Source organism: Cebidichthys violaceus, unplaced genomic scaffold, assembly GCF_023349555.1.
Source record: "Cebidichthys violaceus isolate CVI_PGR_0920_01 unplaced genomic scaffold, fCebVio1.0.p SCAF_14, whole genome shotgun sequence".
Classification (NCBI taxonomy): domain Eukaryota; kingdom Metazoa; phylum Chordata; class Actinopteri; order Perciformes; family Stichaeidae; genus Cebidichthys; species Cebidichthys violaceus.
In genome coordinates this window covers 5,251,319-5,267,530 of record NW_027176307.1, presented here as the reverse complement: position 1 = coordinate 5,267,530, position 16,212 = coordinate 5,251,319, and the positions used below count along the sequence as shown (strand labels likewise).

Genomic DNA, 16,212 nt, shown 5'->3' with positions numbered 1-16,212 from the left:
AGATGGTCTTACCTCTTGAACCTGGTAGTGCTCTGATGTGATTGTTACCACATATTATATACCGTATGAGACCAGAACTGTATGAAAACCCTTTGTGGTTATCTAGAATCTAAACAGTTCAAGGATGCACTGTGCACAGTTGTCTAAAAAGCTGCTTTTACATTAGTCCAAAGTGAGAGGTGGTTATGGGACAGAATCTCCTTTCTTTTAGTTGCGACAAAATTAAAATGTTTAAATAGGCATTTTGCTTTTTATCTGGACTTTAAAGGTTCCTGAGGATCTCTGTAAAAATTGCAGCAACGCTGTCGAAGGTTGCTCATTCGTCCCTATCAGCTGTGGTGGCCTGCAGCTGACACAAGCAACAAAGTCACATTTTTACAGACGTGTGAGGAGGAGGTAATGTTTCAGAGTACAAGTAACGATAATGTCGTTGAGTCATTTCCTGTGACCTGTTTTGAGAGCAACATATGTTGTGATTAGACACGTACATCATGCTTAACTTTATGGATACTTGGAACAGTAACTCATACTCTACTTTTTTAACTAATTGCTCGCTTTCCGGTGATGAACTTTGTTCACAATGTAAATCTAACAAAAGATTACAAATCCACTTTAGTAAAATCAATAAATGTATCTTTTAATAAATGCATTTATTTTGTTTTATTGCTGCTGTCATAGCTCTGTCTGGCGTGGATATATTCTAGTCTGCACTCCAACCCAATGTACACGCCCGCACGCACACACGCACACACACACACACACCACCTACACACCGCCCCCTTCTAATGCCCAGAGTTCATTGGCACTCTGTCTTGATGAGTGACGTCTCCCCCCAAGCGAGGCTGAGACAACTGGACGATGGGAATGTGAGGAGGAGGGGACGGCAGTTGGTCTCCAGGCATGCTTATGCAACTTCCACCAAGGGTTTCATATCGTTCTCTTGTTTTCAGAAGCAATAACAGGTCATATTATTTAATTTGATGCCTTAATGGGTCTATTTCAATCTACAATGATCATAGTGATCGTACTGAAAATGAAAGCAACAGAAATGTGAAACAAAGAGGTTTTTTTACAATTTATAAAAAAAAAGAAGATTAATCAAATGCGTTCTCTGCAGTATGTTGCCAGTGCTGCAGAATAGTTGTTTTTTGTATCATGAAACAGAACATGCTGTCCCTTGTTCAACTTCAGCTTGTTATCTAATCATTTAGACCTCTCCAAACCTTTGGTCATGGTTCCTTTGGAATTGATTTGATCTTGACAAAGGATCCCTTTGTCAAGATCAAACACAGGGATTCGGGGCAATTTAAAGGACATTTAAATAAAAATGTATCGATAGTAGTCATGGACTTATCGATATGCTATCGTTTAAAAAACTATCGCGATCGTAAGCTATATCGATATTTTTTGCACAGCCCTGCTTTTTTTTTTTTTTTCCATCGTTCTGTTTTCTGTTTTTACCACGTTTAGATTGTTTCACCTGCTGCGCCGTCGCAGTGTGGCAACGCAGTTTTTCACAGCTCACGGGCGGCGTTCAACGTCAACTTGTTGGCTTTGTGCAAACGACGAATGCCGTATCATGTGTTTTCCTTTCCTTTGTGCTCTCACGCTGTAATCCCCCACTTTCAGGGCTTCACACAGTCACAACTGTCACTCATCAAGGCTGAATGCTGAGGAACTCTAGTCAGTGCAGTGTAACAGTTTCCCTGGTTGGTGTACTTGCTGTGTAAATAGCCAACAACTCAACAGTAGCAGGGCAAGATTATGCAAAAATGAAACTCTGAGAGACGGTTAAAATAAGCCTGCTATCGGGTTTGATTTGACTCTCTTCACCCCAGGTATCATTTCACACGTCTGTTCTTTATGGAGTCTGTATGCTTGCGGTAGAAACCTGTCTAGTGGAATACTGGCAGTTACACAATGAAAACCCATCTGATCTCACTGTGTTGTGAGAACCAACGGAGGACGTGTTGCAACGCGCTGCTTTTCCTCATGTTAAAACTTTCTGATCGCCAAATGCTCCCAAAGTACTTCCACGTGCATTTAGTACTAAACCACCAAACATGATTTAATTATTAAAAGGAAAAAAGGTCCCAGTGTATTTTATCTACAATTTCCTTTGTCAGACCATCTTGTAGATTCCTTTTTTTGTGCCTTTTTAGATGTTAAGTTTAAAAGGTGTGTGAGCAACTGTCTTAGAACAGTTGCAGGAAGTCTACAGGATCGATAACCAGCTCCTCAGAAAGTTGTATGGAAGTTACAGTATCTTACTTTTTAAGGTGTTGATTCTATGTCCTACATTAAACTTCCTAAACCCCTACTTTTGTAACAAGCTACCTAAAAATACGTTACAAAATATCACTCGCTTTTGGTCCCCATGAGTGTTTATTTCCTGGTGATCGGTGTGTGCTAAGGACGATCCACCTGTCGCAGGGTGTCAATTTGAAAATTCTTCAGAAATTAATGTCTCCCTCGAGTGCTGATTTAATGGAATTAGTGTGGCATTTAGTGTACTTTGATGCTTGTTCAGCTTGCCTGTCGGGGGGGAAAATTAATTTGAATAAGACCCTGGATAACTTTCTAGGGAAGCTGTGTGATCAACTGACCCTGACAGCCCTTACACCGGCAGTTTGATGCATTGTGGTTCACCAACAGTTACGGCATGTGTCAAGTTAGGTTTAGAATGCTACCTTCATTGTTTTGCAGACACGCAGATCACGAGTTATGTATTAGAACATGTGTCAGTTTGATCATGTATGTTTTTATAGATATTATGGTCAGTTGTAGCCAAACAGCTGCCGTGGTGCTTACGTAGCAGCTAGGTGGCTCACGCTAACAAGCTAAGGCAAATCATTGTTAAGCTAACCTACAATAATATCCTGTTTGCTGAGAACATGTTGATTGAATTTATATGGTGTTGTTGCATGAGGACATTTAAAAAGGACAGAGTGAGACATTTGATGAATTTCCCAAATTGGACGTGTTCTGTTCTGGACAAGTTTACCATGATTGACGTCCTCAGCTCTCACATGACAGCTGTTGTCTTTTCATGGTGTCATAATCAACCAATCCCAGGGCACAATGCTGGGGCGGGGAGGTCCAACCCATAGACTGGCCTGAACTGTCAGGTCAGCGTCCTTCACATCTGTGTTCCAGGCTCTGGTTCCCTCACTCTGGGAATGCCAGATGGGGCTGTTCCTGGGCCCACTGCCAAGAAAGCCACTTGCCCATCATCCAGTGTTAGAGCAGCCAAAGACCTCCGGACCAAACAGGAGGTCTGGAGTCCTTTTATTATGTTGTTTTCATTAATCTTAAAGAGGGAACTGCACACTTCAGTGTTTTTTAAACTGAAAATGAAATGTTATGACGGTGCTGCGATTCCATGATTACATAATAAAATCTTGTGAATAGTGTTTACATGAAGTCTTAAATTGTTACACTTTTCTTATTTAGTGGCTAGCTAGTTAGCCAGCTAACGAAAGCTTCTTACATTTTTTTTATTTTTTTTAAATGATGCAGTGTGTGGACATAGGCTCCGACCCAAGGGGTGAAGTAAAGTAGTAACCTGAATTCACGTGGTTGACTGACGTTCATGTCAACAACAAGAAGTCCCCTGACCATATTTTGGCTGAATATTATTTTCACTCGGTGTGAAAAGAGAACACGGAGGGCAGGATAACACACAAAGCCAATGTTTTGTCCCTGGATGTGAAATAGACACGCTGACTGTACGGCTGAGTTGAAAAATATTGTTCTATAGTATCACTAGACCCGTCATGCTGAGCGTGAGGTAGCAGGGAAATATGTTTGTTTTTTACGATCACACACACACACACACACACACACACACACACACACACACACACACACACACACACACACACACACAGCAACAGAGCTCACTGCGAGGCAGCTGACGTGCCAGTGATTGGCTAGAGTTTGACATTAGATGAAATGTAGTTTGAGTGGCGGTGGCTGTAAATCCACCGACAAGAAATACGTCCCTGACCCAGGTAGGCTTGTGCAACTCAAACTGGATGTTAACTAGTCTACATATTAACGAGAGTGACAGCATTTCCTTCTCTCCTTTTGCTAACTTCTCACTTCTAGTTTCTGCTGCCTTGTCCTGCTCAATGCAAAGTATCATTGTAATGTAAGCTAATCAAAAGAATCTGTTTATATGAGGTTGATCAAAATTCAGACTTCTCCCTTTAGCCCCTTTTGTGAAGGTATTTGTCATACAGCAGCACATCATCTTCATGAAACCTTTTTCAGGATTTAGGTGGCCAAAGCAAATAATCAGTTTTCTCTCATGGGTCCAGGTAGCCCCTCCCTTATAAGGGAGACCAGGTTAAATGTTATGTGAATGTTCTCTGCCAAAAGCCATGGATAATCGAGAATTTTGCGCTGTGAAAATATGCTTATATGCTTCCATAAGAATGCGCTGAATGGTTTTGAAAAAAATAAAAACTAGTTGCGATGATTTGTACTGATATTTCAATTGTGATATGGTTCACGATATTGGAGGGAATGATCTTATTTGCATCATTATTCTCATTTTCATTGGAAAAAGATATTTAAATTTTTTTTTTTCGAGGATCTGTACCAAAGGAAAGTCTGTAGAATAAGATTTGTAGGCCGGGACATCTGTGCCATCACAATACTTCATTCAGAATTGTATTTCGACACATATTGTACCTTTTTAACAAATATTGTGATTTTGGAATATTGCACTAGTTCCATATTGAGATTTCAATAAAAAACAGATTCATTGTTCAGCCCAGTCTCATATCTGTCAGCTGCATGCAGCAGCCGGTTAGCTTAGCCTAGCACAAAGGAAATATGGGGGGAAACAGCTCGCCTGGCTTGTTCGTTTATTCTGTACAAAAACAGCAGGGACTGAAGAAGGAATGTATTATTTCTTATTCAAAATTACTTAGTCCTGCTTTATGTTTTCTTTTTAAAGGTTTGTTTTAAAGGAAATCTGAAAGTAGCATCACTTTCCCAGCAGAATCCAACCCAGGAGTCATACAGTTTTCAAAGTAGATGTTCATGTATGTCTCCTATTAAGTTAAGTACGTGGTCATTGGATTAAAATGTAATATGTCCGTTTCTGTATCACCTAAAGACTTTAGGAAGACTGGAGCTGTAGCAGCTGGCCTGCACGGGCAACTTAAGTTTAAACAAAAACAAAACAAAACACGGATCGAATCGATCCCAATAAACCTTGGCAGGTTTTAAGCACACACGGGTTAATGTTTGACAGGCCGTTTGATCTCAGGCATGTGTGTATGCTCGGGCCGATGTTTAGGTGAAGGTTGTCGGGAGATAAAGCCGAGAGCGGGTAAACACGTCCGAGGCAGAGCAGCGCTTCAATGGCGGCGGGAGGACCAATTGTTTGGCCTCCTGCACATGACATGCATCATCAGGCCACGGCCTGAGGGGCCGGCTGGGAGGGCCTCGCTCTCAGCACCTTGTAGTCAGTGCTGGTACCCGTTCAGTATTGTTTAGAGCGGGGGTAGTTTACTAGATGTAGCGCTGAACAATACATTGTCCTGGAAGTAATTAGGTTTGTAAAGAACAACTCAGAGCTTGTTATACATCACATACACCATATGAAACCACAACAATAGAAAACAAGATTCAGAGGTCTACGACCAGTCTGGTCTGTTTATGTGACCTATGTGTTCATCTGGTCTTTACAATTTTATTTTCATCTTTGCTTTTGTTTTCTTTTCATCTCCTCTGTCTGTATTTAGCTTATACCTGGTTAGGAAACGGTCTCAATTTAGTGCTGATGCTCCTATATTACCTAAATAAACAAACGAGACCATCAGCGAGATGATTGGCTATTTCTATGTTTTTATTATTAATGCTTGTTGTCGGTGCAACCGGGTCGGATTCCACGGTAAACAGATGAAATCATGCAGGTTCACCAGAAACACCTTTGAACTGTAGTCGGAGGTGGAGAGCTCCACGACCGATTGTGTCTCCTACTCCGCTAACCAGCAGACCTTCCTCTCTCCACCGGCTCCCACCAACACCCTTATGGCCCAGGCCGTATTGTTGGGCACGCTGTATGGAAGGGAGGCACGGGAGAACCAGAACCAGGACTGAGCGGGGGCAGATTGTTAGACCCTGCTGTAGTAAAATGAGAGGTTTTCTAAAGGGAGTCTGGTGCTCCGTAACAGTATTGTTTTGTCCACAGGGACTGCCAAAATCAACACAAAATGAAAGTTTCTCATTTTAACTTTAAAGAGTTTAATGCTGCTTCTTTTTTTTTTTTCAAGCATCTTTGAGAACTCTGAAGAGCAGTTTTATGTATTATTATGTGCACAGAGGTTTATTGAGGAGTTTTTGAATGTGGGTGTGCTACTTTACACTAGTCACAGTATAATTATTTTTATTAGCTTAAGTCGTTATTATTAGCTGCCAGAATTGTTTAAGCCTAATTGTCAAAACATTGTACTTTGTACATGTATACATTTTCTAATCTAATCAATATTTGTTTCTATAGTAACAAAGAATCAAATGTGAATGCTGAATACTGAAAGCAGTGGAGCGTTTTAGAGTGTGTTATTAAGTGTTTTGAAAGCATCTTCTTGAGCAAGAAGAGATAAAGGCTGCCTCCTCTCAGTCGATGAGCTGATTTATCGGTCATTTTGATCTGAGTCAACTAAGATTTCTTTAGTTGTTTTTTCTGCTTTTTTTCATGCTGAATGACTTACTTCCAAGACCCTTATAAACACATCTCTGGTCAACACAAGATTTAGAGTGATGCTTAGTTGACAATATTGTACGAGTGTAAGAAATGATTTGGTCTGTGAAGTTAAAATGTTTTTTTTAATGATTTTATCATTTTTATTTTATTTATCTGAAGTCATCTTTTGTCTGGAGTTCAGTAAACCAGTGTAACGCTTTTATGTGGCTGCATTCTCAGACTCGACGCAGATGCAAACAATTCTGGAGATATTGAGTACAGACCTTATGAGTGGCCTGGAGCCATACTCTATATACTGTGCACTCAAAAGAAGTGGGCGGATGAAAAGCTCTCCCAATCACCGACCAGCCCTGACACACCGCCCCGTTCCCCCGTTCCTCTGACGCGGACCGCAACTCCCATTTAACATTTTTCATGTGGATCTGTTGTATCCACTGCTGAGAGTTGTGTCCAAAATATGCATATTTTTTTTCTCTCTGCTTGCACATCCGTAAATTATGCTGTGTCATTGGGCTATAGCTTTCACTTCCCGTGCTGTGAGGCCAGAAAAACCCAAGAAGAACACAAGGATGCCAAAAAGAATTTGGCGTTTCTCACTGCTTCCCCCCTCCAAGAGCCTCCAACGGAGTGGCCCAGTATAAATGGCTTCCAGCTGCTGGAAGCAGCAGATGGAGTTATGGTTGCAGTTTTATACGGTCCACTCATGTCCAGATGTGAATGTGCAGCACCGTGAGGCCCTCATTAGGGTTATGACTGAGGTCTTTGTGATTGAACAGCAGCAGCTGTAAAGCCATACTTTAAAAGGACTGGCTGTTGCACTGTAAAGCCACATCAAGTCTACAGTTTATCAAAGGAACTGAAGTTGAGGGCTTTGAATAGTAGCAAGAATCTCATGTTTCACCTGCAGGAATCTTTGTTTTACTACATCCACTCAGGCTCCAACTGGTTTTCCTGCTTATTGCAGGTGAGATTATTGCAGTCAAAGAGGCCTGAATCTTATCTTGACAGACGTGGATGGGATCTAACGTCTAGACCTGTGCCAATTCCAAAAAAAGTTTGAACTGGAATCAGTCTTAAAGGGGAAAGCCACCAATTTTATACCTGAGCATGAGTTTAATAGTCAGGAGGAGTGCTGCTCAGCTGGTGGGTACTGTTGTATTTTGTCTTCTGTGGCTCCTTGGGAGGTTTGTCTGTATTATATATTATATTCCATTTCTCCCAATATGTCGCTGAAATGCTACACACCTTATCTTTTATTTTTATATGTTTTACCATACCTTTGAGAAAAATAAGTTAGTCTCATTGAAAGCAATTAGTATATGTCTTTTCAGTTAAATTAAATTTTAAGACTCAAATCTGGACTAATCTGGCTAATCCTGTCCGAATACGGATTAATTATGAATCATTTGGTTCTGGTTGTAGGATCTGTATAGTCAATGAATAACTGTGGCTTTCCTAATTAAGACTTGACTGGATCAGTGTAACCAAGGTGCACAGGCAGAGCCCTGTAAAGCTTTATTTGAAACGAGGAAATCCTGTAAACTAAAAACACATTCTCTGGGTTTGATATCCTACTTCCCCACTTACTCTTTGACACTCCGGTCTCTAGTAATAAGAGAGTTGTTGTTGTCGTTGTTTGTCACTTCTTTGGCTTTTAAAAAGGTTGCTCTTCAGTCCAATCCATTTCCAAACTAAAAGAAGAACACATCTTCTGTTACTGCTGATGCCCTCAGGGGGGACATTAGTAATGAGTCTCAGCTATGTGCCAAACATGTTCAGTTTAACATAGGCCACAGCTTGTAAGCCCATTAATCCTGCTGCTTGCTCTGCTTTTTTTTTTTTTTAGAACTAGACTGGTTTTCCATTTTTCAGGAAACAAAGCTCTGTCAGGACGTAATCCAAGGCCTACTGGGAAACACAAGGATTTTCAAAATCTACACCTTTACTACTTGCCCTTTCTTAACTTTCCTCCTTCGTCTCTCGCTCGCCCTCCAAACCAGAGAAACTATTTGCTCTGCCTTTTGGGAGCCAGCCGTAATATCAGTACAGTACTGTCCACTTCCTGACCCCGGGTCAGTAGGTGTAAAACTCTGATTATAATGTGAGCTGGCTGGTTCTTCTAGCAGCAATTCAGCTGTCAGATACGAATGTATTTCCATCCAGTCCAGATGGGGCCTGCACCTATTTTCGCAGGGAACACTGGACCTTGATATGAGGCTCTGCAGATGCTATCACAGTACATCACCATAAAAGCTGCAGTTTGGACCGTTTAGAGATAAGGATTTATTTTAGGGGTTTATTATGCTGTAATGTCTATTGTTTGGGCTACTACTGGGAAGTCAAACTGGACACAGAGAAACTGCCCTGTCCAATGCAGGAAGTGATGTGTTGTATACAGTGGTGGAAGAAGTACTCACAGCTTCAAGTGAAAGTAGCACTATTACTCTGTAAAAAATACTCTGTTTCAAGTAAAACCCTGCATTCAAGTTTCCCTTTAGTAAAACTGGTTGGGAAGAATTGTTCAGAGAGTAATATTATTATGTACTGTACATATTAGTGGACTCTTAACTCACAAGCAGCATTTTACCGTTACAGCTGGTGTATTAACTTAATATTCTGTTGGGTAGTTGACTTTACAGCGCAGTATCATATTTTATACATTCACCATGTGTTTTGTTTGTAAAGTCTTAATCCCTCCTAACTCCATATATTTAATTTCCCTCTGAAATGTAGTGAAGTAAAAGTATAAAACAAAATATTTATTTCTCTAACATCTTTTACCAGGAATTGCAAGGACCAGTTTTCGTTAATATAACAGCTGCATCATGGCAAAACACCCCGGGGGGCATGATAAGCCCTACTGTTACACGTTAATGTGGTGGTGACACAGAGGGACATCTGGTCCTGTTGATTTATGAACACCTCTTCCTCCTCCATTTGTGTTTATGTTCTAGTGCAGCAGCCTGCGACAGCCACAGTTTTAAGTGGTCTCTGGTGTGGGACTAGATTGTAGCCTGAGCGTGTCATCAGATTCTTAGAATGTGCTACGGAAACAAGTTGTTTATTTGACCAAGTCAGGCAAATGGTCCGTCACACCACTGCAATATCAGCCAAGTATGCCTGTCCATTAGCCGGTTCCATTCACTTTGGTTAATAAATAACTCTCCAACCAGCTGCTTTAATGCAGGAGAAGTCATCAGGGACTCACAAGGGCCTCTCTGTGCTCCCCACGCTGGGTCTTAGTTCATGTTCTCGGACAGTGGTTTCCAACCATAGTTAGCTAAAAGTAATGAGTAAACAGTTGAAATAGTTAGCAAAAGTTAATATGTACACATTTTAAATAGTTATCTTAAAGTAAAGAATAAACAGTTAAAATAGTTAGCCAATTGTAATCGATAAATAGTTAGCTTAATGTAATCAATAAACACTTAAAATAGTCAGCTAAACGTATTAAATCTCATCTCATCTCATCTTCTACCACTTATCCGGGATCGGGTTGCAGGGGCAACAGCTCCAGCAGGGGACCCCAAACTTCCCTTTCCCGGGCCACATCAGCCAGCTCTGACTGGGGGATCCCGAGGCGCTCCCAGGCCAGTTTGGAGATATAGTCCCTCCACCTGGTCCTGGGCCTCCCTCTGGGTCTCCTCCCAGCTGGTCATGCCTGGAACACCTCCCTAGGGAGGTGCCCAGGTGGCATCCTTACCAGATGCCCGAACCACCTCAACAAAGGACAAAGGAGCAGCGGCTCTACTCCGAGTCCCTCACAGATGACCGAACTTCTCACCCTATCTCTAAGGGAGATGCCCGCCACCCTCCTGAGGAAACCCATTTTGGCCGCTTGTACCCGAGATCTAATTCTTTTGGTCATGACCCAGTTCTCATGACCATAGGTGAGGGTAGGAACGAAGATTGCCCGGTAGATAGAGAGCTTTGCCTTGTGGCTCAGCTCTCTTTTCGTCACAACGGTGCGGTAAAGCGACTGCAATACCGCCCCAGCTGTTTCGATTCTCCGGCCAATCTCACGTTCCATTGTTCCCTCACTCGCGAACAAGACCCCGAGGTACTTGAACTCCTTCACTTGGGGTAAGGACTCATTCCCTACCCGGAGTGGGCAATCCACCGGTTTCCTGCTGAGAACCATTGCCTCAGATATAGAGGTGCTGATCCTCATCCCAACCGCTTCACATTCGGCTGCGAACCGATCCAATATTATGAATGTAATAAATAGACATTTTAAATAATTATCTTTAAGTAATCAATGAACTGTTGAAATACAGTGGAAAGCACTGAATTTGGTACCATCTACCTGGGTCAAATTGATTACTTAAGCAGATGATTATTATAACCAATTTTTTTCAAACACTTCTCAAATTACAGTACTGTACAATATAATGACTGTGCTGTGTATAATTCAGATACACTATGATACAGTACAGTACTTTAAATAGCCTACTGTAAGCCCGCTCAAACGTAACGAGTTTTGCTGCTGCATCTTGTTTTTGGTAGTTTCTGATGAAACATGATTCTGTCCCAAGCTTTTTGATCACAGTAACCATAATCACTATAAGCAGTTTATATTTAGCTAAAAGTAATGGATACACAGTTGATAGTGCTATTTAGATAAGTCAGACAAAAAAGTTTGGGACTACTGTTCTAGGTGGGACAAGAATGTCAAAACGCATAATTACAGCTGTTAGGACTTGTGCATGCACACCTGGACGCCTCCACAACAAAGACTTGAGCTCAGAGTCTGCAGTTCAAGAACTCTCACATGTATCACCCCAATGACTTTGAATCCATTTAGTGTGGCTTTAGAGGCAGAGTTTTGTGCAGTTTTCACGGCTGTAGTCCCGTCATTGTGGGGTGACCGGGTTCAGAACGGGGGGGGGGGGTTCCCAGCAAGGAGCCCGTAACGAGGCAGACAGACGACTTAAGGCAACTCTGCCTCGTCTGTCAGTGTCCAAGCGGGGGCCCGCAGCCAACGGTGGATGTCGCTGCTACAGAGGGAATCCTGATATTGCATTTTTAAATCTAGAATTCCTCTTTGTCTGAAGCGTAAATGCTTTTAAATCGAGAGAGCCAGCCGATGAAACCGCAACAGCAATTTCCTGTTGTCCTTGAGGGATTCTTTGCCTTGCTTTGTTCACTGCCATTTATTACATTATGTTGCTTAAAGCGGGCTGATATCCCCACAAATATGAGACCTGGTAGAGAGGACCCCATTGAATTTGAGGCATTTCTGCTGACTACAGTGTCTGGAGTAGATCCTAAGAAGCTTTTGGCTGTGAAACCAGAGCAGTGCACTGAGGCTCTATCTATTTGCATGTTAGCTAATGTTAGCGATAGTATGATAACACAGTAAACTGAGATGTTGAACACGGGACAAATATTTTCCTTTAAACTTCTCTGTGTTGCTATTGTCATTGTGAACATGTTACATGACAACTACATTTTGTATATCTACTCCACTTGGACTGCTAAGGGGAGAAAAAAAGCTTTTATCCATGTTAAAGTTAGATTTTCTTAACAATTAGCATTACAGCCTAACATAACTGCTGGTGCTAGTAGCCAGTGTTGTGTTCTGTGCTGCTTCACTCTATCTTATGGCGCAACCTGGGAGTGTATTGACACTCTGACAGCGGGGGGTGAGATGAGGATTCAGGGAGAATGAAGACACAGCAGTGAAACCAGTACTAACCCTGAAACTTGACACAGGGGTCTCCCGTTACCCCCGGTAAAAAAACAGGTAACAATAACACTCACACTCCAGCTGCTCTGTATTTTCCCATAACTTTCCTCTGATGGCGCTTCAGAATTGAGGAAAAACAGCTTTTGCGTCACGTGCGCTCGTTGTCGACTCTGTCTATGGTGTGACAGTATTTGGATGGAAGTCCTACGGGCAGTCGCTCGGACCACAACATGTTGCTTACTCCCAGCTTCCCCATCCTCTCTGTCGTCAAAGGGCACCGCCGCACGGGGGGCTTGCGCAATTTGTGTACTTTTTGCGTTTTGTCAGGGTCGTGGCTTGCTTTTCTGCACCCCATCTTCATGTTTGCCTCTTTTCCTTGTTGAGAATAAAAGCCGGAAACAGTATATCTAAAAGCTTGATATTTAGGAAGTATTTCCAGAGCAGATAGGTGTTCCCTGCATATCTCAGCTGCACATACATGTCTGCCCATTTGTCTTAAATACATAGAAACAACTTCTGATAAGACCTTAGAGATCTCTAAGTTCTCTGAGTTGATGAATCCCTCAAAGATATCAAGCCCTCCAGTGCTGTCACTATCCCAGAATTGCCAATTTGCATTACTGTAAATGTGCCCTGCGTATCTTAACATATATTAGTCAGAGGTCTGCTGCAGCATGTGACAGTGGTATTCAACTTTACACTCACAGAAGACTGCTGACCAAGCATCAGGCAAACACTGTGGGTGTTTCCTCCGTTCGCCCTGACGGTCAGAGTTTTAGCTCCACTGACATTTTTTAGAGGCAGATCTGATCAGCTATGAAAAAAAAAAAAGAAATCACTTTGTTTTCCCTGAAATAGCCCAGTGCCATTTCTTCTGCCTGAGAAAATACAAGCCAGTCTTACAGAGTTTGGTAAGCGAGCGCAGGCAAAGCAGTACCAAGAGATGTTATGCAAATCTGAAGCTAGGGTTTGGCAATATGACAATACTTAAGGGTCTTCCTGGCGATGTAGCATGAATACATTCATAGAGGAGGGGAACTTCCAAGAAAAAGGATTTCAAAAATAATGGTAAAATTTCAAAAACACTGGATGCCACATTTATCATAATGCAAGCAATAGCTTTGTTTTTTTGGACCCTCCCTGCCAGGTCAACACCCAGGTCTTTCAAATTCCACACCCCAGTTTATAAGAAAAAATAAAAGCCTGGCACAGGCTGAGTCATTTTTTTTAAACCTGAAAAACAATTTCCGGAGCCACAGAAACTATTGCACAACTGTTTTCACAGGTTGACTAATAAACTCACTTATATGTATATAATTGCCGGAGTTTCCCTTTAGCTGCAGATATTTGAGCTCACAGATATTAGTCAACCAGTAGAGCTTATACAGTAGATATCACACTGAAGTAGCAATTCCTTTAATAGCTTTAGTTGCATTTCACCAAAAAGTTGGACTGCCTCATTGTAATATTGAATTTAATGTGATGTAGCGCTTTAATTTTTTGTCATTTTTGGGTCTACTGAGGAAGTTAAGTGAGGTGTTTCAGTATGTTCTAACCCAGGAGGTAGACGATATCACCATGGTATCTGTGTATTTAGTTTTGGGACCGGGCCTAAGTGTTTTCCTGATCACTCCTTCCTGTCCACTCTGTCACTCCGGTGTCCTGTCAATGTGTGTTCCTGCTGTTGCCCGACTGTTGTCATTGTACGCTTGGTCTAGGAAAGGCCAGTGGCTTTTACCTTCAAGGTTACAAAGAAAAAATATGTACAGTGCTGTGAAAAAGTATTTGCCCCCTTCCGGGTTTCTTTTTTTTTGCATATTTGTCACACTTAAATGTTTCAGATCATCAAACAAATTTTAATATTAGACAAAGATAACCCGAGTAAATACAATATGCAGTTTTCAAATGATGATTTCTTTTATTAAGGGAGAAAAGCTATCCAAACCTACTTGGCCCTATGTGAAAAAGTAATTGCCCCACCCTTGATAAATCATGAATCAAATGTGATTTTTTGGAAAGCTGAGTTCAATTTCACTAGCCACACCCAGGCCTGATTACTGCCAGACCTGTTGAATCAAGAAGTCACTTAAATAGAACCTGTCTGACAAAGTGAAGAAGGCTAAAAGATCTCAAAAAGCAACACATCATGCCGCGATGTAAAGAAATTCAAGAACAGATGAGAAACAAAGTAATAGCCATGTATCAGTCTGGAAAGACCCCAGAACAACATCTGAAGAACTGCAGGCCTCACTTGCCTCAGTTAAGGTCAGTGTTCATGATTCAACAATAAGAAACAGACTGGGCAGAAATAGCATCTATGGGACAGTTCTAAGGCGAAAGCCACTGCTGACTAAAAAGAACACAAAGGGTCATCTCACATTTGCCAAAAAACATCTTGATGATCCCCAAGACTTTTGGGCAAATATTCTGTGGACTGACGAGACAAAAGTTTAACTTTTTGGAAGGTGTGCGTCCCGTTACATCTGGCGTAAAACTGACACAGTATTTCATAAAAACAACATCATACCAACAGTCAAACATGGTGGTGGTAGTGTGATGGTCTGAGGCTGCTTTGCAACTGCAGGACCTGGACAACTTGCCATAATTTATGGAACCATGAATTCTGCTCTCTACCAGAAAATCCTGAAAGAGAATGTCGAGCCATCAGTTCGTGACCTCAAGCTCAAGTGCACTTTGGTTATGCAGCAGGACAATGATCCGAAACACACCAGCAAGTCCACCTCTGAATGGCTCAAAAAAAGCCAAATGAAGGTTTTGGAGTGGCCTAGTCAAAGTCTGGACTTAAATCTGATTGAGATGCTGTGGCATGACCTTAAACAAGCCGTTTCTGATCGAAAACCATCCAATGTGGCTGAATTAAAACAATTCTGCAAAGAAGAGTGGGCCAAAATTCTTCCACAGCGATGTGAAAGACTCATTGTCAGTTATCGCAAACGCTGGATTGCAATTGTTGCCGCTAAGGGTGACAAAACCAGTTATTAGGTTTAGGGGGCAATTACTTTTTCACATTGGGCCAAGTAGGTTTGGATAGCTTTTCTCCCTTAATAAATTAAATCATCATTTAAAAACTGCATTTTGTATTTACTTGGGTTATCTTTGTCTAATATTAAAATTTGTTTGATGATCTGAAACATTTAAGTGTGACAAATATGCAAAAAAATACAGAGAGAGGGGAGAGAGAGAGAGAGAGAGAGAGAGAGAGAATGTGTGCCTGGATACAAGAGCAATAGTGTTCTATTATTGCATCACCAGGCTTTGTTTTGGTGTCAGCATCCGCAGCATTAATGTTAAACGACGCCGTCTTCCCGGAGACAGCTTTCTGTTTTGGATGTGAACCGATAATCACTCTGACTTATGGCTCGTTGTGTGAGATTTTCCCCTCATACATTTGTTTTTTCTCTTGCAGCATGGGTGGGCTCCCTCTCCATGGGGATGATCTTCTTCTGCTCCCCCATCGTCAGCGTCTTCACCGACATCCTCGGCTGCAGAGTCACAGCAGTGGGCGGCGCTGCTGTCGGCCTGGTCGGCCTGCTGGCCAGCTCCTTTGTCACGTAAGGATGGGAAAAAGAGCTGTTCAGTTCAAAATGACATAGTATACATGACACCTTTTCCTACGTAGTTATCGGGGTAGCGTCCGCCTTCAGTCCCGCTAAATATAGGTGATAGACTCCTTTCCCATTGCGAATAGACGAGTCTGCCTTTCTGTTGTTTCTTTTTTTTAGTGTGTCACCAGCTCGCACCGGAAGCAGGGTTAGTAAACAGTCAAAATGTTACTGTGGTT

At 41.9% G+C, this 16,212-nt stretch overlaps 1 protein-coding gene across 1 annotated transcript in view; it reads left to right on the top strand.

The window, feature by feature from the left end:
• slc16a10 (solute carrier family 16 member 10) overlaps positions 1-16,212 on the top strand; it is a 33,325-nt gene that overhangs the window by 2,602 nt on the left and 14,511 nt on the right. Inside the window, exon 2 of the mRNA XM_068708581.1 lies at positions 15,838-15,982. Coding sequence (XP_068564682.1) covers positions 15,838-15,982 — 145 coding nt within the window. The remainder of the gene's footprint in view (positions 1-15,837; positions 15,983-16,212) is intronic.